This window comes from Periplaneta americana, chromosome 17 (assembly GCF_040183065.1).
Source record: "Periplaneta americana isolate PAMFEO1 chromosome 17, P.americana_PAMFEO1_priV1, whole genome shotgun sequence".
In the NCBI taxonomy this organism is placed as follows: Eukaryota; Metazoa; Arthropoda; class Insecta; order Blattodea; family Blattidae; genus Periplaneta; species Periplaneta americana.
The window spans coordinates 91,273,739-91,301,353 of record NC_091133.1 but is presented as its reverse complement, the minus strand read 5'-3'; the positions used below and the strand labels follow the sequence as shown (position 1 = coordinate 91,301,353).

At 36.3% G+C, this 27,615-nt stretch overlaps 1 protein-coding gene across 7 annotated transcripts in view; it reads left to right on the top strand.

Annotated features, from left to right (window-relative positions):
- Pde8 (phosphodiesterase 8) overlaps window positions 1–27,615 on the top strand; it is a 770,548-nt gene that overhangs the window by 632,114 nt on the left and 110,819 nt on the right. For all 7 annotated transcript variants that reach the window (XM_069816063.1, XM_069816067.1, XM_069816070.1 and 4 more), the window contains 2 exons: window positions 72–131; window positions 604–661. In XM_069816063.1, the coding sequence (XP_069672164.1) occupies window positions 72–131; window positions 604–661 (118 nt within the window). The remainder of the gene's footprint in view (window positions 1–71; window positions 132–603; window positions 662–27,615) is intronic.

The window sequence follows — 27,615 nt, the reverse complement described above, 5'->3', positions numbered from 1 at the left end:
AATTTTTTGTTCAGGCAACTTATACACTCGCAAGGTAGAAACGTAATAATTTTTGTGTTCTGTTGTTTCAGAGATCTTCGAAGTTTGAAGTCTACCCAGTACACCGTGATTGTTGGTGTTGTAAGAAGAAGGTAAGTCTTACTACTAGTTTTGTAGCAAAAATATTTTGAACGTAATCCACATACATATCAAAAGTCTTACTCCTCTTGGAACAAAGACATCTAAGTCTGCACCGTAAAACTAAAAATGTTGGTGTTTAAGCTACTTTTCCGTAACCTCTAAATTTTGTTCTGCTTTTGAAGTATTTATCTCGCCAAATAGTAAAATAAGCTCACTTTTTCAAATAAGGAATTTTTCTTATACTTATGGTTTAAGTTAAATCTCGTTGTATATTTTTGTTCCATAAACCATATTATAGAAGAAACTGATTTTCTGTAAGCTACTGCAAGATGAATGTGAGGCTTTTAAGTTAATTACTATTAGTTTTTTAAGTTATGCATTATGATAATATGTGGGGAGCATTTACACTACTGTGAGCGACTACTTCCATTTTACCTCTCATGTTTAATCTACTGAGATTTATATTAATGTTATCTTTCGCAGTACCACCGAAAAGGAAGATTCAAGCATCGAGCCATTGCTGAATATGGGGTTCAATAGGGTGAGTAATATTGTAGCAATAACATTATAATATTAATGTATAGGGTGTACGCTTGGAAACGGATTTCGCTTAATATGGTATGGCGCTGCTCGAAAAGTGACACGGGCAAGTAAACAGCCCGCTTAACGTTGATTTCGGCGCGTCAGCATTCAGGAATGAAATTCCACGACATATGCATAGCCTACATTAGAGATGTAATTTATTAGCTTATCTTCATCGATCTCCTGTAGCGTGAATTTGTCTAAATCCACTTTGGGCAGCGCCTGGTTCGCATGACTAGGGAAAGGATGTTTCTTTTGCACCTGATTTACTCATTATCTTCATTATAGATTATTCATAACACTTGACCTATAAACAGAAAGAAAAAGTAACCAACAAACAAAACAAAGAAAAAACAGAGCGGAGTCGGGCGTAAGAAATTCCTCCACATGTAAACCTAAGCTCTTGTGGAATCAACCGAAGTCTTCGAAGGGACTTAGCTTATGGTAACCGGTCATTTTTTTGTCTAAGACTTTACTTCTTGTAACAGACAGTCAAAAATACAGTAAGGGGCGGTTTATAAACGCCGTTTGAACCTTACGTTCAATTTAAACTGAAGTTATTCATTCTGCTTCGTATTATAAACCTTAACTACCAGTTAATCTTGAGTTAACTTGAGTTTAACTTGATCGGCAGTTTTCTGCCGTTTAAACTGCAGTTCAAGGCTCAACAGTGCAATATGGCGGTTCCCACAATACGCACGGATATTGCAGATGTTTTCCAAGAACTTCTGAGTGACTACTATATGTGAGTGATCAATATTACTGAACGACCACGGCTGCCAAGAATTTCTCGAAATAGAGTGAACCAGTTTGAAATTACATAAATCAACATAAGTTTTAAAACAGATTGAGGCTTTCGAAGCAGACAGTCCTAACCTTCAGAATTAGGCTTATAGTCCTCGGATAAACATGCAACAGAAAAACGAGAAGTGTAAAAATATGTTTTAGGGTTTGAATTTAAAGATTATTTGAAAAGATAAATGATTTCCTTTTTATTTTTGAAAACATTCTGTTGAATCTCTCATCAGTTACTAGTTGCGCTGCGCTATTTTTCCTCTAGTAGTAAGCATACTGAAAATGATGTAAGATTTCGGAGGTTTGGGTAAATCTACTATGAACCTATTGGGCATTGTAGTGTATGTGGCAGACAATCTCCAGATAAAATTTTTGCTATGGGGCCTGAATTATAAACACACTAATAATATCACCTAATTTTACTAGACTCGTAAAAATAATTTTATTGTTCAACTGAATTCTGTTTCATAAATATTCTAGACAACACATAAAATACGTGGTACAGTCATTAAGTTCTAAGACTTGACGCCTGGAGGTAGGCTCCCACAAGAATCTGGATGTATCACAAGATACCGCATAACACGGCGTACATTTAAACAGAACCACATCCTCCCTCAAAATAGTCTCCGTTGGCCGTTATTCACGTTTGCCAACGTTGGTATAGCTGCTGGAAGCACCGTTGAAAGATGTTGGCAGGAAGGTCCCGTATGGCTTCTCTTGTGGCAGTCATGACCTCTTCGGAAGAATGAAATCTACGCCCACGTAGGGTTGCTTTCATGCGAGGAAAGAGAAAAAAATCGCATGGTGCGAGATCAGGTGAGTACGGAGGGTGTGGAAGAACTGTCACCTGTTGTCTTGCAAGTTCCTCTTGGACAAGGACAGAGCGATGTGCAGGGGCGTTGTCATGTAGCTACAGCCAATTTTTTGTACGCCATAGCTTAGATCGCTTACGGCGAATTGAATCTCGTAAACGGCCAAGGATCTCTTTGTAGCGGGTTTTGTTCACAGTTGCACCTTCTGGGATGAATTCCATGTGAACAATTCCATTTGAATCAAAAAAACAGTTCAAGCATCACCTTGCCTTTTGACCTGTCTTGTCGCGGTTTTTTCTGTCATCAGACAGAATTTTGTAGCAAGTACCATTGCTGACCCCTACTGTTGCTGCGATATCGTCTACCGATTGGGAGCTGTTAGCACGCACCAACGTTGCAACTTCTTGGAGCTTGCGTTCAGTTCGAATTGTTTGTGGCCGACCAGTACGCACATCATCTTCCAAACTGTCTCTTCCTTGCAAAATAACGTCGGTGCCACCCAAACACAACACTGCGACTCACTTCGTCCTCACCGTAAACTTGCTGCATCATTTGAAACGTTTCGGCAGCAGTTTTGCCTAATTTCTGGCAGAACTTGATGTTTGCCCGTTGCTCAAACTGTGACATCTCGGGTTCCGACGTGCGCATTCAAATCACCGTCACAACAAAGACCGTAGTTCTGCTTGCAGTGCATGCACTCAACTGTCTCTTGTTGGGTCGAGAGACTAACTGACAAGGTATCATACCATGGCGCCACCTATGCGCTATAGTGCATCACAACGCCACTATGCGCTCAGTATTAGAACTTAATGACTGTACCACGTATACACACTAATATATTACTTCATTACTCAGTTAATTCTGTATGGAGTTACGTCGCGGATGGTCATGCAAGGTTTAGTTCGGTTGCATTGTGTTTGAGAGTATAACGTTGGTAGCCAGCGTTAAGAAACTATTTGAGGTTAAGTCTGACAAGCATACTGAAGCACGCGGTATTGATCCTCTTTAGGTTTTTTTATGTTACTCTTTCTGATATCGAAGAACAAAGATGTTTCTTAATGACGATTCACCACGAGCGTCGGCTATTTTAAATCAATAATATAATTAAAACAGTTACGATCGTCTTCTTTTATTTCCTAGCAGTAATACCAACCGTATTCCACTACGGTTGGACTTTAACCGAGACTCTGTAATACGGCACGTTGAGTTAAACCCTAGATCATATATGTAACAGATATGTCGGGCTTATAGGCTTTGAGGTTAAGAACATTTGTTAGGTTTACTACGCTGCCATCTAGTTGTTACATGAGGAGTCTCGTCATAATTCCCATTTGAATCGCATTAGCGACTGTGCTGCCATCTCGTGTTCGTTTACGGCAGACGGGTGGCGATCCTGGCGGTTGTTCTCTTCAAAGTGCTGCCGATTTTAACATAGCGAGGAGTTATCTGTTACATATATGATCTAGGGTTAAACTCAAGGTTAGGTTTAACTTAGGTTTAAATAATCTTTAGATTAACCGTATTTATAAAACCGGGCCTAAGTTAGTTTCACGGATAGAAAACTATCTAAGATTTAATGTACCCTAGAAGGTTAAATCAAAAGGCAGACGCAAAAGAACGGTTTGTCTCACAAAGTCCTAAGTCAGTTGATACTATCAGTTATTCACTTCTTCATTGTCTAGCTTAACAGCTGCTCGTTACGTGACTAGAGCAGTGGCTGTTACGAAGTTATGTTGTTATTAAATAGGAGCGATGCCAATAAGCAGTTGCAGAGCTAGATTAGTGAAGAAGTATACAATGATAGAAAGTTACCTACGGAAGAGTTTGTTTTTCACTTCAGAATTGATCGAAACATGACCGCAATAAAATTACAGTAATGTTATTGAGCTGCCGAATGCATTTCAAACGCTGTATCTTCATCTCGGCAAGGCATTCACAAGGGAATGAAAAGTTTGAACAGACATGGTCGGTAGCAGATCTTTTTTGTTCAGATAGACCTTTGTCATTACATAAGAAAATCTTAACGTTGTAAAGCAGCCGTGGCGATAATGTGACTCACGAGCACATTGTGGCTCGCAATGATAGCTATGCGCTTCCTACCTCCCACAACCCCCACCCTCTCACTCACTGGAGTCAAACTCCGTTCCATTTGTATTTGTCTTTGACCTGCGAGTGGCGTATCTTCGCCATGTCTCTCTCGAAACCAGAACCTCTACAAAAACGAAAGTTTCAAGTACGATGAGAGGACGCAATTTTTTGCAGCCAGTATGAGGAGAATATTAAATGTATGATTTGTTCACAAGTATTACGAGGAAAACGGTTGTATAACATAAAACGGCGTTATACTACATGTTACTGATGAAACATTAAAAGGTTGTGTTATTTTCATCATCTCTGTACGTCGATCCTTTTTCAGCAGCTGTACGAATAATGCGGTTACATCTTCAATTTAAGTCACAGATTTACAGTGTGACATTAAATGAAAGCTAGAAGTAAAGACTTGACAAATGTTGAACTTTTCAAATCTTTGCCAAAAAATAAATATCCGAAGCTTCGTTCATTCGCTTGCTCTTTTGAAGCCATGTTCGCTACAACTTACGTTTGTGAAAAATTATTTTCAACAATGAAAATAGTAAAAACGAAATTTAGATCACGCCTGACAGACAAATACCTTCGTGATCAACTATGACTGGCAGTAAGCGACATAATTCCTGATTTTGAAACTCTGTCGCAGAGACATTCTGAAGAGAGTTAATTTTAGGTTGTGATAATTTGCCCTGTGTTTTATTGTTCATTTATTTCTTCGTTACACGTATTAAACATTAGTTTGTAGCCTTGTACTGTATAAAATTATATTTAAGTGCTTGACGTAAGGAAAATGAAAATCCGTTAATAAGTCAGACAGTTCCTTTACTTCCCCTTCGGGTGTCCGCCCCCATCCATAGGTGCTATGCACGTTGCCGGTTACACAGTGGCTCGGCGCAGGATCGCATTTTCGCCACGGCTGTTGTAAGGCAATGTTCGTCCACCGCTATGGAGTAACAGTTAGCCTTCTTGACCGTGAAACGAGCGGGCCCGGGTTGAGATGCTGGTCGGGACAATTTACCTGATTGGGGTTTTTTCTGAGATTTTTCCTTAACCACTCGAAGCAGAATTGTACATAATGCACATAATGAAATATAACATACGTAATATTTGTGTTATATTTATAACAATATAAGTATTTTCATAATAGAGTGGAAAAAATGCAATTGTTCTGCTATATACAAGAGAATAGACAGAAAAGCATAAGCACAGTTGTGAACAAACGTTTTTGATTTCTGAATATATTATGTGATTTGTTAAATAAAAATGAAACAATTGTACATTGACGTCAATTGTGAAGCAACGATAATAAATACGTTTACATACTCGGTGTGCATATGAAAAAATCAACATTTTTTTTTATTTCTGCGAGGATTAGGAGAAATATATGCAGGTCACAGTGAACAAAATGGACAGTTTTTTTTACGTATGAATGATATTATTTAAAAAAAACATAAATGTAAAGGCTAGGCATACGTTTGTATTCCCGTAGAGGATTATGAGTATATGTCTACTTCATTTAGCCAGAATTGCAATGAAATAGTTTCATTCAAGAAAACATTGGACCAGGTACGCAGTCAAATAGTTGTCTCATACGTTTTCCAGCACCGTGAACTGAGACGAAATGATGGCGAGTCTAAACGAAAACTATGATTACAAAAATACTTTAGTATCACAGCAGGTTCTCTCGAAGCATTTCGTTTTCAATGCTAGAAACTTTAACAGCTGTTGAGTTTGGGCTCTGCTAATAATATAGAGTTATTTAAAGTCACGAAAGATTTGAATGTCCCGTAATTAAAAAAAAATATACAAAAAATAATAGGCTAAGTTTTTCTTCATAAAACATTTGTGTTTATTTTCACAGAAACTTCTGTTTCAGTTGTTTCATTATTCTTTCTATGGTAAATGGAATAAAGAGTAATTGAAGTTATTCTTGAGTTAATATGCTTTTCTTTGTAAATTCACATCAGAATGTAATATATTTTTTCTCTCTACAAAAGCGAATAGGCCTTATTTAATGTTACTATGAATGTAATAGAGTTTGTACCAGCGCACTGAGAAGATTCTGGACTCTAAATAGATTGAGGTTTAGGCTCTGGAATTTGTCGCAATTGTGAAAGACCGTAAAAATATTTGAAGACATCGGTTTCGTGGCAGATAAAAGAATTTTGTGGTAGACCAAAGTCCGTAGAAAACGATGTGCATGCTGTGATGGTTTTACAAAAAGTCCAGAAAATTATGCAAAATGCAGAATATGAAACGTGCAGTGTGAGTCAAATTGCGAGACGATAGCAATTAAGCAAATGAGCTACTCAACACTGTGATGTATTCTCAGATATTGGTTTATGTCTGAATAAGAATAAACCCACTCTTTAATGAATAGAACTGTAGTATTACTACAGTCTAGTATATACAGTCACGAAGCTCAATAAGTAGTAATTATGCATCCATAAATAGTTGCTGACTACTAGGATCGCTACTATCGCCTCATCACAGACAATGCGAAATAGTACCTGCACAGTCTATTGTTCCTAGTACCCTCATCAACTCAAGCTTCGTGACGGTATGTACTAGACTGTGGTATTACGTATCTATAAACTTCAGCCACGGTGGCTCAGTGCCATGCTCGCTGGGATTCTAAACCAAGGGACCCGAGTTCAAATCTGGTCGATACACTCTGACTTCATAACTTATGTTGAAAAAGCTCATGGTCCAGGCAAGAGGATTTTTCCCGGTACTCCGGGTTCTCTGTGATTTCTCAACTATTATCCATCACCACCACCACCACCACCACCAGAAACGTCAACATAATCAACACGAGTGTAATGTATACTCACCGAATGTGGTGAACTCTGGATAGTCTCTTACGAACTAAGTGGTCTATGCATCTCAACACTAGCGACATCTATGAACAAGACTCGTGTAGATTCGGGGCGAATATTACCGTCAAGTTGACACGTTGCCATTGCAAATAATAATAATAATAATAATAATAATAATAATAATAATAATAATAATAAAATAATAATAGTAATAATAATGGTAATGATAATAATAATTTAGTGAGCTCATTTACAAAACTTTAAAATTACATAATTTATAATTGTAATTATAATTATAATAATAATAATAGTAAAATAATAATAATTAGTAAAGCGATAGGTTTGGAAGTAAATCCCGAAATATAAAAATTGGCAATTTATCCTTTGAAAAAGTGGAAAAATTCAAGTATCTTAGAGCAACAGTAACAAATACAAATGACACTCGGGAGGAAATTAAACGCAGAATAAATATGGGAAATGCCTGTTATTATTCGGTTGAGAAACTTTTGTCATCTAGTCTGCTGTCAAAAATTTTGAAAGTTAGCGTTTATAAATCAGTTATATTACCGGTTGTTCTGTATGGTTGTGAAACTTGGACTCTCACTTTGAGAGAGGAACAGAAATTAAGAGTGTTTGAGAATAAGGTTTTTAAGAAAATATTTGGGGCTAAGAGGTATGAAATTGCAGGAGAATGGAGAAAGTTACACATAGCAGAACTGCAAGCATTGTATTCTTCACCCGACATAACTAAATCCAGACGTTTGAGATGGGCAGGGCGTGTAGCACGTATGGGCGAATCCAGAAATGCATATAGAATGTTAGTTGAGATGGGAGGATACTACTAAAATTGATTTGAGGGAGGTGGGTTATGATTATAGGGACTGGATTAATCTTGCACAGGATAGGGACCGATGGCGGACTTATGTGAGGGCGGCAATGAACCTTCGGGTTCCTTAAAAGCCATAACTAAATATAATTAGCTCACTCCAGAAAAAGCGAAATTTGTGCTCGCGGGTGTTCTTGGAAACATAAAAGTAAAATTATTATATTAAGCACTTTAAGATAATATGCAAATATGAAACAGCGTACATTATAAAATGAAATAATATTCATTATGATATAAAAATGCACGAAACATTCTTAAGAGTCCATTTTTCTGTTAGATAATATTTCCAAAATAGTACATTATGCAACGAGCCTATAATGATAGTAGTTAAGAAGCGAGTATGAATGTTTATGAAACTCGCTTGCGCTCGTTTCATAATTTTCATACGAGCTTCTTAATTACCATTATAGGCGAGTTTCATACGACTTTTTATGCTCGACCATATTTCTAACTTGAAATTATTCAGATGTATACATTGTATTTGTATCTGACAAGATCGGAAGTGACCTTGTTCTAGGTCGTGAATTGTGAGATGTGCGCAGACGCGAAAGTATTGATTTTTTCCGAGGAACAATAATGTCATTGACCTTGATGTAATCCCGTTAAACTTCATACAACCTTGATTATTGAATTCGACATTGAAAAACGAGATGACAAATTGAATTTTTTAAAATATTATTTACAATTAACGCTAATTATTATAGTAACAGAACATAACCTCCTGCGACAGTATTGGATTCCCAGCCTCCGTGACTTTTCGCTAATTCTCATTCGATTGCATATCCGAGAATAATCGATACTTGCGGTTTTATAACGCTACAAACTGACTCGTATTCACTGAACACCTGTAAGCTGAGTTGTCATTGGCTGAAAACACCTGAACTTTAATGAGTAGGTGTACTTTAATGACATGCATTGAAGGACTGCTACCAGGTGTATAATTACTACATTTCGGCATGGTCGACCATAAATAATTTTTCACTCTCTTTTTCAACCAAAATCATTCATTAATACTAGGCGAGGATAATTATGTACAAAATATAATCACGTAGTTTTGGACAGAAATTATAGGACCGGATTCGGTATTAGGCCTACACTTCAGTTCAATTAGCGTGGGAGAAATAGCATATCTTCTAGTAGAATGAAAATGAGTAGGACACTTAGTTTTATTTTTGTGGTAGTATGCTAATAATATATAAATTATTGGTATTTATTTTTATGTCTAAAGCTTAGAAATGTTTATAATGAGTTTTTTTTGGCTAATCTGAATGCTTTTTTAAACAAATTTTAATTATTCTCTTATCAAGATGTTCAGGGGAAATAGAACAACTTTTGTTATACTTCTCCAATCTATTATTTCATACTTAATAAGCGGCAGGGCTAAAACTAAGAAGAAATGGAATTTTTTCTTTATAAGTCATTAAGAATGGACTTTTGTAATAATATATCTACAGTACTTTCTCAGTTTTTCGTACAGTGAGAAAAAGAATGACAATATTTTGTGCTTTGATAACTTGTAATAATTTTATTCAGCTAGGAAGTTGATTTTGTTACAAGTAGTCTTATAAAGTATGTAAGTTTTTTTTTACCTTTGTTAATAAGTTTCTATATGGGCACCATTTGTAGCGTGGCACAAATCTAAACGATATTCTGTTTCTGTCCACGTTCGCTGGAGCATATCCGGTGTGACGGTAGCAACGGCTTCCACATCCTTTCACGCAAATGATTTAAATCACTAACGTTCACTTCTTGATATGACTCCCAGAAAAAAAAGTCCAGCGGGGTGAGATCTGGACTTCGGGGTGGCCAGGAAATAGGCCCTGCTTTACCAATCCACTGATTAGGTAACTTTTCATTGAGCATATTCCTAACCTCAAGCTGAAGTGTGGCGATGCTCCATCCTGTTGAATAACAACCTAACCGTCATTTTCATCAATTTTTACTAACAAAGGTAAAAAAAAAACTTATATACTGTGTGAGAGAATATTTGTAACAAAGTCGACTTCCTAGCTGAATAGAATGAAAAATTATCAAAGCACAAAATGTTGTCATTCTTTTTCGGAAACCCTGTATCCCTATTAACTTTAAGAATCTTAATGTGAATATCTTAGGGAATACAGATTTCTAAATTTTTTCGAGAGCTTTTTTGAGAAACTCACTGTGATGTAATTTAATAGATTTTAAGCAATTAAATTGATGCGAAATTTTGTTTTTATATATTACTCGGTAGATATTACAGTGATGAAGTCGACAGTGCCGTAATGCACTTAAATTTGTATTGACTTTATACTAGGAACGTCTGTAAATTTAATTCATTATGAATTCAGTGCTGGCATAGAGAGCTCTATGGAGTCGGGTTTGTGAAATGCACTAAAAACCTTTACATCCCTCTAGAGGTAATACGTAATTGGGTTAGAGGAATTTCCGACCGAATATAATCAACTCGACAGCAGATGAATAATCGTTCAGAAATAATGTCTGATTCATCTGCTGTTTTTATACTAGCCGTTGTAATTATCGAAAAATAAGCAGACATTTGAGTGGCTTAGAATACGATCTTCATTAAGTTGTGCAGTACGGAATCATACCACTGTAATAATTTTCATCAATATTAAATATTCGTACCAATTTTGAACTGACGTCATTAATCCGTAAATAGCAGAAGTATTCCTGTAGACTGCATAGCGAAAGACCATTATTTCAGGTGATACGGGACAGAAATAAGATAAGAGTTGTACAGTACATACAGTAGATCCTACGGTTCGAGTATTTATGGGAGAAGATATGAAGGGTTCAGAGCCATAGTGGGCCAAGTGCCATTTATTAAAAACGGAGAAAACAAGAGTTAAAATTAAGTGATTACCATAATTTAACGAAACATATAGCAAGTAATATAAAGTAGGCCTATGCACATTAAAATTAAATGATATGTCAATCTTCATTAAATTATGGTATTTACTTAACTTTAACCCTTGCTTTCTCCGCTTTTAATAAATGGCGCTTGGCCCACTATGGCTCTGAACTCTTGAAATTTCGGCCAGTGTATGGGACAGGTGTCCACTCACCATACGTAGCGAAGTCCTGTTCCGCAGGCAGCTATAACGACAGGGGTAAATACATACATACTTACTTACATAGAGCGTATTCCGAATCTCAGCGCTGAGCAATCCGATGGCATCACGGTGTTCCGAATTTCACCGATGACTTCACTGATGTTCCACCGGTGTCATCAGCTTGCAGAGGTGGTGGCAGTCTCATCAGCCGCCATCAGTGAACATGATTGGTTCTTGTATAAGGCGGGAATTAGCAGACGAATGACATCGTGCACTGTTGTGTCATGGCGGTGTGTTCTGCTTTGGTTCTGCTGTATTGTTTGTAATGAGCAAAACGTTAAAAAAAAAAAAAAAAAAAAAATTATGTTAATGGCTTATGAGCGAACATGTCAACGGACCAGTTATTACTATTGCTCTCTTTTCTTTGAAGGAGATGGCAGTACGGAAATTTCGCAAAATTTTGCTAGCGTAGCACAGACAACAACTTATACAGTCGCCATGACAGCCATCGATCCTTCCAGCAGTTCTGTTCCTATTTCGCTGCAGCGTGACGTCATTGTTGTCCACCGGTCCGGTGAGATTCGGAATACGCAGATACATGCAGACTTCGATTTTCAAATATTGAAAAATTACTTGTACAAGTACTGGTATTAATATTATTACACCTACTTTACTGCTACTACTACTACTACTACTACTACTACTACTACTACTACTACTACTACTACTACTACTAGGCTATGCTACTAATACTTGCTCTACATACAAGTATTTCGTGTAATGACGAAGTAAAATCTTCAGTTGTGTTCACCAGTAATTTCCGTTTCACTCTTTCTTTGACAAACTTTTGTTTCCATTTGTTTCTTGTTGCCTTACTAATCTTGATACATATGTAGGCTACTAAACCTTATTGTATAACTCTCTTTTGTCGTGTGTATCGATTTGAACTTGGTAACCGAAGTTTTCCCAGAACTAGAAATGAGTTTCCGTAGGAGTGAGAGAGTCAGTCGTTCTGGGATTTTTTCGCAGCGCAGCGCGGCGGTCAGGATGTGTACGACCAGAGAATAACTTTATCCTTTCTGTATTACCGGAGTGTCGGTCGGGGTCAGGGGAAGGGACAGGGACGCAGGGACGCCACGCTCTGGTAACCGGCCGTCGCCTTGGTAACGACACCTGTAGCGCAGGGATGAATCGAACAGCAGAATAATACATCAACGTCAGACTACAAAAATAAACCCTCATATTTCTCTAATAGCAAACTTCCGGATTTAGCTCTTGTTTATACAATCTGTTAGACTGACAACTTTATAATGCTGGTTGAACCCATGTTTATTTTTTGGAAATTATAAATTAGTTTTAAGGCAGCGGGGAAGCTGAGTTGGCAGAATAACTGGCTACAGACTAGAAGGTCCCGATTTGAATCTCAGATGATGGCGGGATATTTCCTATTTGCCGAAACTTGAAGAACGGCACTGAAGTATGTATGTATTTAACCCACCTGCTATCTAGAGGAGTAATGGAATTACCCCACTGACGATTTTTTAATATGATTTTTATTTTTCTCCATATTTCTTTTTTAAATGCCATGTATTTGTCCGTTATGTCTCCTAACAATTTGAATTAATGATAACATAAATGATTACTCCAATTTAAGGTGTAATTCACATTATTTATGTGGGTGATCTTGTCACCCCCTTGATAGTCTGTGTCATGACAATTTCAGGATATAAAATTCATTCTGTAGTTTAATTTTCTTCATGTCTATGTTATTATTATTATTATTATTATTATTATTATTATTATTATTATTATTAAATATCCGTGGAAAAGAACCCTAATTCACCAAGCGGTATGCTAGGGTTTTAGTTTTTGTTATACGATATACTACTTATCTGTACTACTTATTTTTACACAGATAATGGTGAAACATGTAGGCTATCTACAGTCTTTTAAAGATAAAGTTTAGCAAGTCTATAAATTGTCTGTAGCAACAGGGTTTTTTTTATCACTTCACATAGTGGAGTCCTGTATTCGGTGTTGCAGTCCAGAAGATGTGTCTTTATTTGAAATCTCTTTGCTTCAATAATAGGACAGTCAAATAGAAGGTGTTTCACGCTGTGAAGGTCTTCGCGGCAGGAGCATGTAGAGTCGATGTCTGCTGGAATGTTGAATCTGTCGAAGTAAGTTCCAAATTTCCCATGTCCAGAAAGAAACTGCGTTGTTACGAAAGTAGGTTTGAAGTGATGGCTTTTGAGTCGGTCGTGGATTATTCATGTCTATGTTTGCCTGCCTCCAAATTATTTTATTGTATCTTATTTATAACAATTTTTAAATTGTTATTTATATTATCATGATTTTAATCGCAATTTTTATTTTTTTATTTGTGTGTGTTAAAGTTTTTCTGAAAGTGATTTTGTTAGAAATAGGCCTAATAATTATTATTAGCTTAGCCTTTTTCGAGATGCTCGTTATAGTAACCTATAGCTGGTGTTCCAACAGGCCTACAGTTTTTGAATTTCAACAAAGAACTAAAATTAGATTTATTAGTTTTTTACTCAGTTATTTAATGACGTTGTATCAACTACTAGGTTATTTAGTGTCGATGGGGTTGGTGATAGCGAAATGATATTTGGCGAGATGTGGCCGAGGATTCGCCATAGATTACCTGACATTTGTTTTACAGTTGAGGAAAACTCGGAAAAAACTGAACCAGATAATCAGTCCATGCGGGAATCGAACCCACGCTCAAGCGCAACTCCGGGTCGGCAGGCAAGCGCCTTAGCTGACTGAGCTACGCCGGTGGCGATTGTTCATTTTCCTATTTTTATTTATTTACATTCAGAAATTAATTATTATTATTTTATTTTATTATAAACAAATGTTATTGGATTGCTCATGGTTGTAAGCCTATGTATGGCATTTTAATATTTAATTTTCAATAATTAACTGAAATGATTTCCAATTTATATTGTATTGTGACATTCATTGCTTTTAAATGTGTTTTCCACCATGTCAAAATTATGTAGCATTAAGAAGTTTTCCTTGAAATGGAAGAGAGCAAATTTAAATTTAGTCCTATTGTATATGTACCTTATAATCTTATAATGATAACCACGCTTTAATTGAGTCTACAACTATTAAATGACCAATTTAAGTCATGTTGTATGCATATATTTGAAATTTGAAATATTTAAAAATTTAAAAATATCAGTAAATACCCGCTAGAGATACTATTACTTTAGTATAGTAGAGTGCTACATATTTGCAGACTCAATTAAAGTGTGGTTATCAACAGTATTCTCACTAGAGGTTTTGATTTATCTAAAGAAAATCAAAACTCGAATGGGATTTAATTGACTATTACACGATTAGAAGAAAGTAGGCTATATAAAGATTAGAAGTAACAAAGTGTACAATAAAATATTAATTGGCTTACGAAAATACAACTGTCTTCAAATGTATTATTGTACCATCTCAACATTACGCTAGATGGCAGTAGTGTTTTATGATGATGTTTTCTTGTTACCGGTATCAGTTGTTCCAACTATGGAATCATCATTGAACTCTGTGGACTGTTACTAGTCAAGAAGGCTTTGTTGATTCAGTTTCATTTTTATTAAAACATTTGCATACCATTTCAATCATCCGGATCCCAGTAATCAACGTCACTTGACAGATGATTTTCAATAAATCTTAGTATTAAACAATCTCTGATACGTGACTATCCATAATATATAGCAGAAGCTATAACAAACATAACCTAAATAATATAAACAAGTGTTAGAAAAGTTTTAATTAGGGATGATGAAATAAACAAGAAACGTTTTAATTAACGATGATGAAATAAAAATAAACATGGATAATTTTAAAAGAAACAATTATTGAAAGTACAATTTTCAGATTTGAATGTTTTGGTGGTTGGTGGTTCAGTTGATGTTATATTGGACGTGTGCATAAAAGAAGTGAACTCGTTGGAGTACATGGTGTATTACTCAACTTATTCAGGATTTCCGAATGGTGCTCTTCATATATGACCAGTGATCTTTATTAATTCTTGCTCTTGAATGCCAAAATGCGAGTCATATTTGAAAGTGATGTGCATCGACTGGAGTGGTTTGTAATTTTCTGTTTTTTTTTTTTTTTTGGCGGCCAGACCAGTGCAGTTTGAAATGTTGGCAAACAAAGAAACAAATGCTAGGGTAGTGATAAAAATAAACAAATGCTAGGGACGCGATAAAATTAAACAAATGCTAGGGACTCGATAAAATTGTGCGATAAGCAGCCATGATTGGTTGAAAGACGTCCTTTCGTGCCGTTTTATTGGTCGAAAGTAGTGTGACGTAGTAAAAGTGTAATAGTCATTATAAGACTAATATTAACATAGTATTACAAGTTTTATTAAATGTTATTTATTGCATGTCAAAATGACCCAGAACCATTCTAGTACTCACATATAATTTTATAATGTTTTTATACATGTTCAACTTTATAATATGCATAAATGTTCTCTCACTGTATATCTCATGTGTTCTATGTGTCATTTATTGTGTTCTCCACTTGAAGATGACTTTTTAAATAAGTCGAAAATATTTATGGAGATACAGTATAACTTTGCAATGTAATAAAACTGAAAATTAATTCTGTATTAACATAGATCGTTATGTTGTAGACCGAAACTACACAACAGCAATTTAATATAAATTTCATCTTATCTGATATCAACTCTCAAAATGATTTCAAGTCTGAAATTGTCAAATTGAATTCAATCTTATGTGCAAACTGGGTTTATTTTACTTTAAACGATTCTTAGTATTCCGAAGTTGAATTGTCTGATAACATGACGAAGTTTCATTATTCTGTGCAGCTCACACATCTGGAATGGTCTCAAATCGGAGAAGCGATAAAGACAGTTAAGAACTTTACAACATTGGAACACTGTTTGCAAACCGAACGGAATCGTTACAAACTCGATTTAGGTTGACGTGTTTTCCAATGAAATAAAAAGGTTTATGGGTTAAGCGGTGCTCAGATCTACGACTCCTTTCATTGCATGGATACAGCAGCTCTAAAACTGAATGGCTCTACATTGATATAGCCGTTAAATCAAAACACAATTGCTTTTTCTGACCATGGTTACGCAGATAACGTGCGGATTCTGGATTCAGACATTGTGTTGTGTACATTTCTTTTCAGGTGCAAAATTTTCACTGTTTCACTCCTAATGAAAGCAGTTTGTATGTGGGACGATAACAGACAAAAGCTGCCAAACACTTTCAATCGTTCTGAACTGTCCTTTATTTGCTTTTGAGTGAATTTTACAATCGTGCAGACAGAGTAAAAGAGATGCGCATTTCTTTTGTCCTAAATGGATATTCCGCATGCAACAACTGAATGTTACTTCACATGGAAATAGATGCCATTCATTACGCTTAAATGAACTTTTTAGTCGCCTGTATTGCTTTATTTGTTTCTGTAGTAAAACGAATCATACGAAGCTGAATAATTGTATGTTAATTAAGTATTTTTAATTATGTGAACTGAAATGATATTCGCATTTATTTATTACATTCGAATTATGTGAAATGCAAAATGTACGGGTATTTAATGAGACACTTTATATCTGACAGAGGATTGTTATTAATTAAAATGAATTTTAATTGAAGCTTTCACCATAGTTCTTGTGAATTTCACCGTCTGATGAAATTAAAATCGTTCTGCCCACCACCGTTTATTTGTGTGGAATTTTGTTCAGAAATAGTAGTACCAATAATTGAAAGTCTTATTGTTGGCTGAAGCCACTTTCTCTGGGCAGTGCCATGTCTTTTAATTAGAATGAAAAATTAACAATAATGTGTCTTCTTATATCGTGAAATATTTTGTAATGATGATGATGATAATAATAATAATAATAATAATAATAATAATAATAATAGTAATAATAATTAGTCTCCGTATTCCAGCTACCTATAAACTGGAATGAAGTTGCCTGATTCAAAGTATATGTGACGTCACAACGCAGGGCACATTTGTTTCAGGGAATGTTCTTAGTGCAGTTATTATCCCTACTTCGAAATCAGACATTATTCTTGTCGGAGGTGTAAACTGTAGCTGTAGATGCTCCGGTTTTTCCCAGACAGCTTCAAATACTTGAAAGTAGAGTGCTTCTGTCTTCCCTGATAATAGAGCAAATATGAATGGAAACGCTACTTTTGAAACATCATTAGCTGTTGTAATGGTTCCTAAAATAACAAAAATTCGCTTAAAAATAGTTGGTCCATCTACGTACCATGTATCCGATCTTATCAGCAAGTCCAAATTCCTTTTTGTGCCGAACACTATAACTCAATCGGAATGCTCTTCTTCATTTTCTCGTTGGTTATAACCAGGCTTCGAGACTTAGGACCCGATAAAATAAGTTTACTGTGCATGTACTATAGTGTGACGCCCACGTGAGATTCGATCTCACGACCGACGGAGGAGAGGCTAAGTCGGCCTTGTTTTGGGCGGGTTGCGCGCGCATCTGCCTCCTGGGGCATGGCTACGCGCGGTGAAGGAGGGGAGCAGCAGCGTGCGAGATGATTCGAGAATGGACACACGCGTCGAAATATCGCGAACTATCCAGAACTCGTACTTTCTCGCAACGATAGTTCAGCTATAAAAGAAGAAACGCGAGCGAACTTGAGCAGTTTCAGTTTTCAGTTTATTCAGCCATTCAGTGAGTAAGCCAGAGCGAGGAAGCCAGTCTTGTGTACCGGAGTTCGACTAGAGTGTGCGTCCGCAACTGTGTCAGCATCCGAAGGCCTGAGTTCGAGTGCAGTGGACCGCAGTTGGAGGGACCTGAGTTCGAGTACGGTGGACTGTCTCTGAAGGTCTGTGGTTCGAGATACTGTGAACTCGAGTGACTGAGCTAGAAGAACTGTGAACTGAGAACTGACCGTTCTGTGTTGTAAATAGTGCTTTGTAAATATTAGTTTAGATTAACAGTTCATTGTTGTTCGTAATAGTCCAAGTAAATTGTCATTGTCGTCAGTGGAGTGCACTAACGAATACTGTGTTTCTGTGTGGAGAGCAAATCCTATTGTTGAGATAATCAAGTTACATTGTTGTTGAGTTGAAATAAATTTACAATAGGTTGTTGACTCGCTGCAGGTAGTGAAAGGTAGAGATGTGTTGAGGTAACAACATTGCTATTTAGAGTAGAGTACGGTAGTATGGGGAAACACACAAGTACATTCTGAAAGTAAATATACATTACACAATGACAGTGTCAAAAGAATGTGAAAAGCATTTATTCTCCTGTCTTTTATAAGCATTTGTGTTTAATTATACACAGTGTTAATGGTAGAAATAAACATGTAGCAATTTTAATTTCTTCATTTATCCTATTGGTCGTCTTTAGGAAGTGCAGCACCGAATTGCAATGTACTGCAAGATACATTTTCAGTGTCTCAAACGTAAATCTTTTTCGGTTATCTGCCAAACACAGTTTGTACTGTGAAAAGCTGCGCTCTACGTCGCATGACGTGGTAGGAGCAAAAGGAAAAATCCTAACATCATTACAGTCTCTAAGAGACAGTCCTTTATTCTCGGGTGACTCTATGTCCACTAATTTGCTGTTTATATTACACAGTGATCCATATCCGTTATTTTTACATAAAATTGATTTCCACTTCTATTTTACACGTTCAGTAACCGGTGTACTTGGTTTCTCATTAATTCTCTGTGTCATTTCCTCAACTAATTTGAGGGCTTCCGGCATCTCTTGCTCTGACTTTTCTAACCGTGTAATAATTTCAGACACAGTTTGAAAATAGATTTGTATGAAAATCAAATTATTCGTCAGAACCTTCAAATCCAGAACGTTTTCCTTTGCGTATTTGTTGGCATTCATTCTACAGTACTCCCCACCCACTGTACGCTTTACCACTATACTCAGTACGCCGTTATGCGGATTTCCCACTGAACTGCTCTATCGGGTCCGAAGTCTCGAAGCGTGGTTATAACATAACTATCATAAGCTTACAGTAGAAACTGATCATTACTTATGTCCGTTTATAACGTTCTGAGATATCTTGAAGCTCTTCAACAGACCTGGGATCTGTTAATTAGTTTCTCATCCGTTCACGCCTAATATTTATTTTTAAAATCTCTCTTTCTGGGGATATGGTTCAGTATCTCGGACGGAGCTCCATGCAGCTCAGTACGCAACAACTGAGAAGGGGTAATTTCAGGATGTTCACCTTCCGTTCTTTTCATTCTATTTACAATAATCCATGCTTGTACTTTTTCTACTTTCGGTGCAAGTGCATGTTGACCTTCTTTCAATTCTTCGATTACATTTCTAATGCTTCTAGTAGCAGTTGCAGTATACTCGGGTTTTCTTTCACAAACCCAATAATCTTTCTCTCCTTTAGTATTTCTTCGATTATTCAACTCTCCTTTTAATGCAAGCTTTTTTACCATTCCTTGCAGAGATTATAATCACTGCTTCATTTGACATTTCACAACAAAATGTTTATATGATCATTATAAATTTAACTACAAAATATTTATATGTTATACATTAACATGGTTACACTGATTGCACTGTTGCTGCAAAAAATGAAATTAGATTTTGATTGCACTGTTGTTACCAGAGGTCTGCATCGGACGTTTTCGCTCGAGCGCCAAGTAGTTCATAGCATAATCCGATAGGTAGCGCACATGCATGATGGGTAAAATTGTCACGAGCGATAAATCCTCGAACGGTATAAGCCGAGCGTTAGGCATTCGTTCTTGTTACAGTGAAGAACTGTGTAGTAACATCATAGATGTTTATCATTTCAAAACTTTGCAGTGTTTAACTAACCTCTCCATAGTACAACTACAAAACTTGCTTTAAAATGTAATATAAATGCTGTAGGTAAATGTTTTTTTTTTTTTTTTTTTTCCACACAAGAGTGATTTTGTTTTTGCCACATCTGATAGATGTTGTTGGATGTAAATGTAATTATTATAAACGGAGAACACAATCACGATAATACAAGAACTGTATCAAGTTTTCTAGTAATAATAATAATAATAATAATAATAATAATAATAATAATAATAATAATAATCTCTAATAATTAGTGTATCAATCTTTGCGTCTGTAACAGTTGTGCACCATGATTATTCGTTTTATTATATTTTCTGTGACGTTATCTCTGTACTAATATTGTTATTAATCTACTGCTATATTAATAATATTTTGTAAAACTTTTCTACATTGTCGCAGTATATAGGCGGCAGACTATGTATGGACCTATCATTATATATATATATATATATATATATATATATATATATATATATATATGTGTGTGTGTGTGTGTGTGTGTGTGGTAAATCAAATATTGAATAATTATTAATTAGAAATAATAACTGTATATCGAAGTTTTTCGTACTATTTTATTTATAACTTCATGTTCCTCTTTTGGTACATTCCATTGACTGTTCCATTAAACGTTTGTCATAAACGCAGAAAATAAAGCCTTATTTTTACCGTGTGAGCAAAACATATGTGTATCTTATCTGTCGCCTTCCATACAAGATAAAACATATCGGTGAGATGACCTTGTACTGTGCTTCTATTTATTACAAGCGTATCACGACCGATCGTATCTTACTCGAGGGTGCGGCACTCGACTGAGTTCAAGCGAGCGATTTAACTCCAATGCAGCACTCTGGTTGTTACATTTAACGTCAAAAATTGAAATTAGATTTTTGGATAGATAAATTGGGTAAGAAATTCATTGGGAATTATTGGCTGTGAAGAAAAAACGTACAATTACTGTTGTCAACTGAGCAGAAAAGAGCATTCAATTGTTGAAATGTACTGATACCATGTAAATTAGGAATAAATGTAATCATTAAGTTATTTTTCTTTCCTTTTCCATTTGCAACGCTTGTTATGTGTAACATTCAAACAGCTATATTTCCACAGCCATTAAAAATTGGACACATGTTTATATGAACTTTTAAATTCAGAATGGTAGATACTACAACCCCCTGAATATTTATTATCCCTCCTGTATAATTCTATACATCGCACAATGGGCCAATATTAGCAAAAGTCCGTTCAGGTTTCGATCCTCGAAAAGCCAATCTGAGCTATTCCAACGGTGTTGTTTCTAGTTTCTGTATCGAAATTCATATTATTAAGTTCATATTTCGTACACAACGGCTGGCATCCACTAGTTACAGGAGACAGAAATGCCGAGACTATAATACGGATCATGAACAAGGGTGTGTCTGAATTCGTAGGTTTGCCGGCAAGAATGGCAGCTGCGATTGGAATCTCACTTTAATACATAATGGAGGTAGAGACTATTTATGATCATACAGCTAATGCAAGTGCACACGCGATGCCCGAAATGGAATTAAACAATGTGTTTATGAATGAATTACTTTGCACTCAAGCTAATGTTGATGAATATGCAGACAACTGACCAGGACTGTATCTAGCTTCTAATTGGATGTTTGCTTTGCTTTACTTTTCGAGCCTATGGGACATTTCATTTATACATAATCAAGATGTCACTACTGTGTAATTAGTATAAAACATTTTTATTTCAATTTGTCGTATTAAATTGGTTATTCAACTGCGAGGTGATTTAACGTGGATAAATTTGGTGGTAGCGAAATTATATTTTATCGAGATGAGTCCGAAGATTGATCTGTTGGCATCGCACTTTAAAAAACCTTCGGAGAAAGCGCGATCTGCTAACCAATCCAAGTGAGATTCGAAGCAAAGACCTAATACAATGTCGGAACACGTTTCCCGGGATGTAATTCCTGGACCAAACCATGGGTTTCACTTCTTCATTATACGCATTATTGGCTGTTCATGGTATAATTTATGGATTGTTATAGTTAACTTATATCTTTTACATTCTGAAAACGGTCTTCAAACCATGCAATATAGTTTTAGCCCCAAAAGAAAGAAATAAGTAAGAAAATATGACTAAGGTCGTTCCTTTTTTCAGTAAAATTACGGAAGAAACGTAATTATGTAAAAGATCAGCTGTTACTGATATCATATAAACAATTAAAATATCAAATAATACTCTACATAATTATGCAGAGTGTTGTAAAATTATAGTAACACTTTGATATGTTTATTATTAAGTATTAATGGTACAGTAACTTGGTGCATACATTTTATTTAAGAAACTCTCAAAGTTTTCATAGATACATTCTAAACACTCACTGTGAGAACTCCTCGTTACACTGCATACAACAACACGATAGTCAAATTCTTGTCACACTCTCTTCAAAATATCTCTGTTTATGGATGTAGTCGCAGCAATGACCCGATGTTTTACTCCTGGCTTGAACTCCTTCAAGGCCTCTAGGTAGAAGTGACACATAAACTGCATTCTTCACATATCTCCTAAGAAATTAAGCCCCAAAATGTCAAGTCTGGTGACCTGGGAGGCCAAGGGCGATAGGCCATATCAGCAGTGGTAGCACATCCAATCCAACTATGTTATACATGGTCAATTCGGAAATGTCTACGAAATAACCTTTGTACTATTGTTACTAAATTTGTTTTCGCAAGCTGCAGAACGTAAAATGATTTATGTTGTGGAGTTTCCATTTTTCAACAATATCTCCCATTGCAACAGAAATAATAGGAACGTTTTCCGAAACTTTGAAATTTGAGAATTTAACTGTCAAATGACGTTTACCATGTTTATTTATTAATAATACTTACTTAATATGGAATTGTTAACATAATTTTGAAATACCGTGTATTAAACATCTTCCTTAAAAACACTTAGTCCTACTTGAAAAGCCGCCTCTGTGGCTCAAGTGCGAGCGCACTGGTCCTCCATCCAGTCAGGATTCGATTCTCGGTCAGGCCGTAATGGAGTTTGTGGACAAAATAAACGTTGCAGAGGGTTTTTCTCGGATTACCCCTGTTTTCGTCTTTGAATCCACCAACACCCTCCACCTTCTCCTGATTTCGTCTTATCATCTGCGATACCGGTATTAAAAAATAGGATGTGGTGAAGTCCTGGAAGTAATACGAGTTTCCGATGCTGATATAGAAAGGGCTTTGGGCCGCTGGGACTTATCAGGCTACCCATGTGCGGATGGGACCTGGTTTTATCAGGGACTGAGACAGGATGGCCCACCTGTTAGCATCGGATTCACAAATGTCACCCAGGCCACCTGATGTGATGTATTATGTGAAGTGATGTGTGATATGATCAGATGTTATGTATCGTATCATGTGAAGTGATGTTTTATATAGGCCTACTACCCGACAAAGCGAACTTCTGACGCGGCAGATGTATTTATTCTCACTGCAAATGGGTATATACCCGGTGGCAGTGGTAACTAATTACACTCAATAATGACAATTAATAATAAACACAATTAATAGAATACAATTAATAATAATACTAATAATAATAATAATAAATAATAATAATAATAATAATAATAATAATAATAATAATAATAATAATAATAATAATAATAATAATAATAGGAAGCATCCTAAATTAAATGAAGCACGATCACTTAAAATAACATTTAAAGTAAATCTAATTTGTATCTTAACCCTAAGTTCGAACTAAAACCCATGAGTATGATATGTTCATACCTGCACAAGTACCTTTCAGCATTACAATCATTTCGCTGGCAACTTACTACATTTAAAGTAAATGTAATTTGCATCTTAACCCTAAGTTCGAACTAAAACTTATGAGTATGATATGTTCATACCTGCACAAGTATCTTTCAACACGACAATCATTTCGCTGACAACTCACTCACTGCACTGGAACTACGACACAATTCACTGATTCTATCTATCCCGATTTCACTAACACTTCAAAAAAATTTCACTGTTCAAATACTTTGCACTGCCACTATAAACTATAAGGGTGCTATTCATAGACATTTCGTAGCACGCGCTACGAGCGTACTAAGCTAGCCCCGGCTATCCACTGGTTACTAGTACAGAATTAAAATCATATCCTATTGTTAACACTGGTTTATGAATACGAAAAACACTGATCATCCACCGGAAGCCCGCGCTAAAAATGTATATGAATACGGCCCTTAAACTTCACTGACACAAACACACTTCACTTACACAACACACTTCACTGACACAACACACTTCTTCACTGATACAACACTTCAAATAACAAAATATGAATTACAGCCTTTAAATAGTGTGTATAATGAAGAGTTCGAGGGGAAAAACGATGAATGTCACAGTTTTCTTAAGGTTGATGTCATTATCTAATTCAATGGATCACTGCGAAATGTAATGTTGTTCTTATGAAAAATGGTAAAAAGGAGAATTATCACCACGAATACAGTAATCCTTTCCTTTATTTTCTATAGAAACAGCACTACATCTTGCAGTTATAGACTCAATTAGATTATTATCTAATCCTTAACAGAAATGTGACATTCATCATTTTTCCCGCGAACTCTTCAATACTACCGTCTATTAGTAAAGTCCTTAAACTATTTTAAAATATATTTTTGGTTACTGGTAAAGCCTTTAGTAAGTCTGCAGGTAAAGCATTCCAGTCCCTGATAGTACGATTGAGAAAAGAAAACTTTCCAGTGTCCGTCCTCTGTTTTCTTTCCCTCAATTTATATGAGTGGTCGTTCCTTGAAGAGTAATTTGGCGGCTGCAACCTATTTTTCATTTCCCTCCAGAAAGGTTCATCTCTGTATATTTTGAACATAGCGCATAATCGAATTCGCAACAACGCTGTGACGTCATCGTATCGTAACATAAACGGACACTGGTCGACTGCAGCGCACTGACCTACAAGGCCAAGTCGGAAGTTCGCCTTTCCGGGTAATGGGATGTTCTGTATGGTGCTATGTGATGTGTGATGTTCTTTTTTTACTTGATTTAATAACGCTGTATCGACTACTAGGTTAGACTATTTAGCGTCGATTTCAGTGGTGACAGCGAGATGGTATTTGGCGTGTTGAGGCCGAGGATTCGCCGTAGATTACCTGAATTTGCCTTACTGTTGGGAAAAACCTCGGAAAAAACCCAACCAGATAATCGAACCCGCGCCCGATCGCAATTCCGAATACACAGGCAAGCGCGTTAGCCAACTGAGCTACACCAGTGGCTATGATGTGATGTGATGTGATGTGATATGATATATGATATGATATGATATGATATGATATGATATGATATGATATGATATGATATACTGTATATGAGATACGGTGTACGATTTAATATAAGTATTCGTACAACATATTTCTGTCTGTTCGTGAAAATAGACTAGAATGTTTCTTGGCTTACAAATTGTGTGATAAGCTTTTCGCTTTTATATAAACAAGTATTTTTATGATAGTAAAATATTTAATGTGTTTGAAACTGGTGTAGAGCTGCTTAGAAATTTTCAGAATGTCGGACAGCAAGCCAACGAAAATGATGTGACTAACAAAGGTAAAAGTTTAGCGTAATTGTTTCTCACAAAACTCAGAGAGGTCAACCGGATTTGAAAACCGGGTGCGTTGGCTAAATCGATTTCTGTTAATTGCGTAATTTCCCCGAAATGGGGGCAACGGCGGCACCTGGCGTAGTAGATTTGTCGGCTTCTCTAACTTGAAATATAAATGCACACGGACAATCATCGCAAATACAGTATTGTAAAACTTTCTGACGAAGTGTTGACCTATACTGTTTTGTGCTGGACCTTCCTTCCAAATGTATTGAAATGCCTACTAGATTGAACTTAATACAGTGTAAGAGATAGACTGAATCTCCAATCCGTTCCTGGTAACACATGTATTAGACTGCAGTTTTGCCATTAAAAATAATGTTATTGTAACCGATATCTGTTTTTTCGTTTGTCTGTAAATTTGTTCTAATAATTTCCACATGAATGAACATAATTATTTGTATCAAGTTCACCACGTTACTATTCCTGGATTATTTGCATGTAAATAACATTCTGGAGCTTATATTCGGATATTTTGTTTTGTTTTAAAGGCTTGTATGCATTTCACTACGCGTATGAATATATAGATCTATTTAGGGGAGAGTCGGGTAGTATCGGACGTCGGGTAATATCGGACAGTGAGTTTCTTTCATTTACCACACAATGATAATACCTGATTGACATGGTTACGTTTCTGTGATGTCGCATAGAGAAACGTAACCATGTCATTCAGGTACTACCGTATGGTGGTAGATGAAAGAAAGGCGCTGTCCCATATTACCCGATGTCCGATACTACCCGACTCTCCCCTTTTTAATCGCCCTTTCTTACACATTGCAGGCATCGAATTGCGAAGTTTCAAGACAAAGAATTGGTGCATAACGATTTCTAGAAGCAATTATTTTTTTACTAGATTCAATTCTAGTCGTTGAGGAGACTATAATTTTTTTCTCTAAAAATGTTACTTTTCTGTACAAGTCTCGAATGGCTAGAATTCTCCCCCTGCTATGGACTAATTTGAAAACTGCAAAAGACACCATTAGTGGGTTGCTCTCTTTGATGAAGGATTAGGCCTGCCTGGACTTCAGTCACTTGTTTTTTTAGTTGGTTATTTAACGACGCTGTATCAACTACTAGGTTATTTAGCGTCGATTGAATGAGTGATAGCGAGATAGTATTTGACGAGAAGAGGCCGGAAATTCGTCTTTTTTTTAGTTGGTCATTTAACGACGCTGTATCAACTAGTAGGTTATTTAGCGTCGATGGAATTGGTGATAGCGAGATAGTATTTGACGAGAAGAGGCCGGAAATTCGTCTTTTTTTTTAGTTTGTCACTTAACGACGCTGTATCAACTACGAGGTTATGTAGCGTCGATGAGATTGATGATAGCGATATGTTATTTGGCGAGATGAGGCCGAGGATTCTCCATAGATTACCCGGCATTCACCTTACGATTGGGAAAAACCTCGGAAAAAACCCAAACAGGTAATCAGCCCAAGCGGGGATCAAACCCGCGCCCGAGCGCAACTTCAGACCGGCAGGCAAGTGCCTTAATCGACTGAGATACGCCGGTGATTGAAATTCGTCTTAGATTACCTGACATTCGCCTTACGTTTGGGGAAGACCACGGAAAAAAAAACCCAACAGAGAGCTTTACCTGAAAAACTAGACTTGCATTATATATATATATATATATATATATATATATATATATATATATATATATATATATATATATATATATATATTACTCCAGGTACATTAACAGAAAACCACAATTCCAAGTCACACAAAGTTTGTGTGCAATCGATGTGGGTCTCTGGCGTCTTGTCAACCCACTCGAGTTGTGTGGATATAAGGAGAAAGATTGAGACGGTGTCAAGTGGAGTTCCTGGGTAGCTCAGTTGGTGGAGCGCTGGTATGTTCAACCAGAGGCCCCGGCATCGATACCAGGCCCGGAACAATTTTTCCCTTGAAATTATTCAAACTTATAA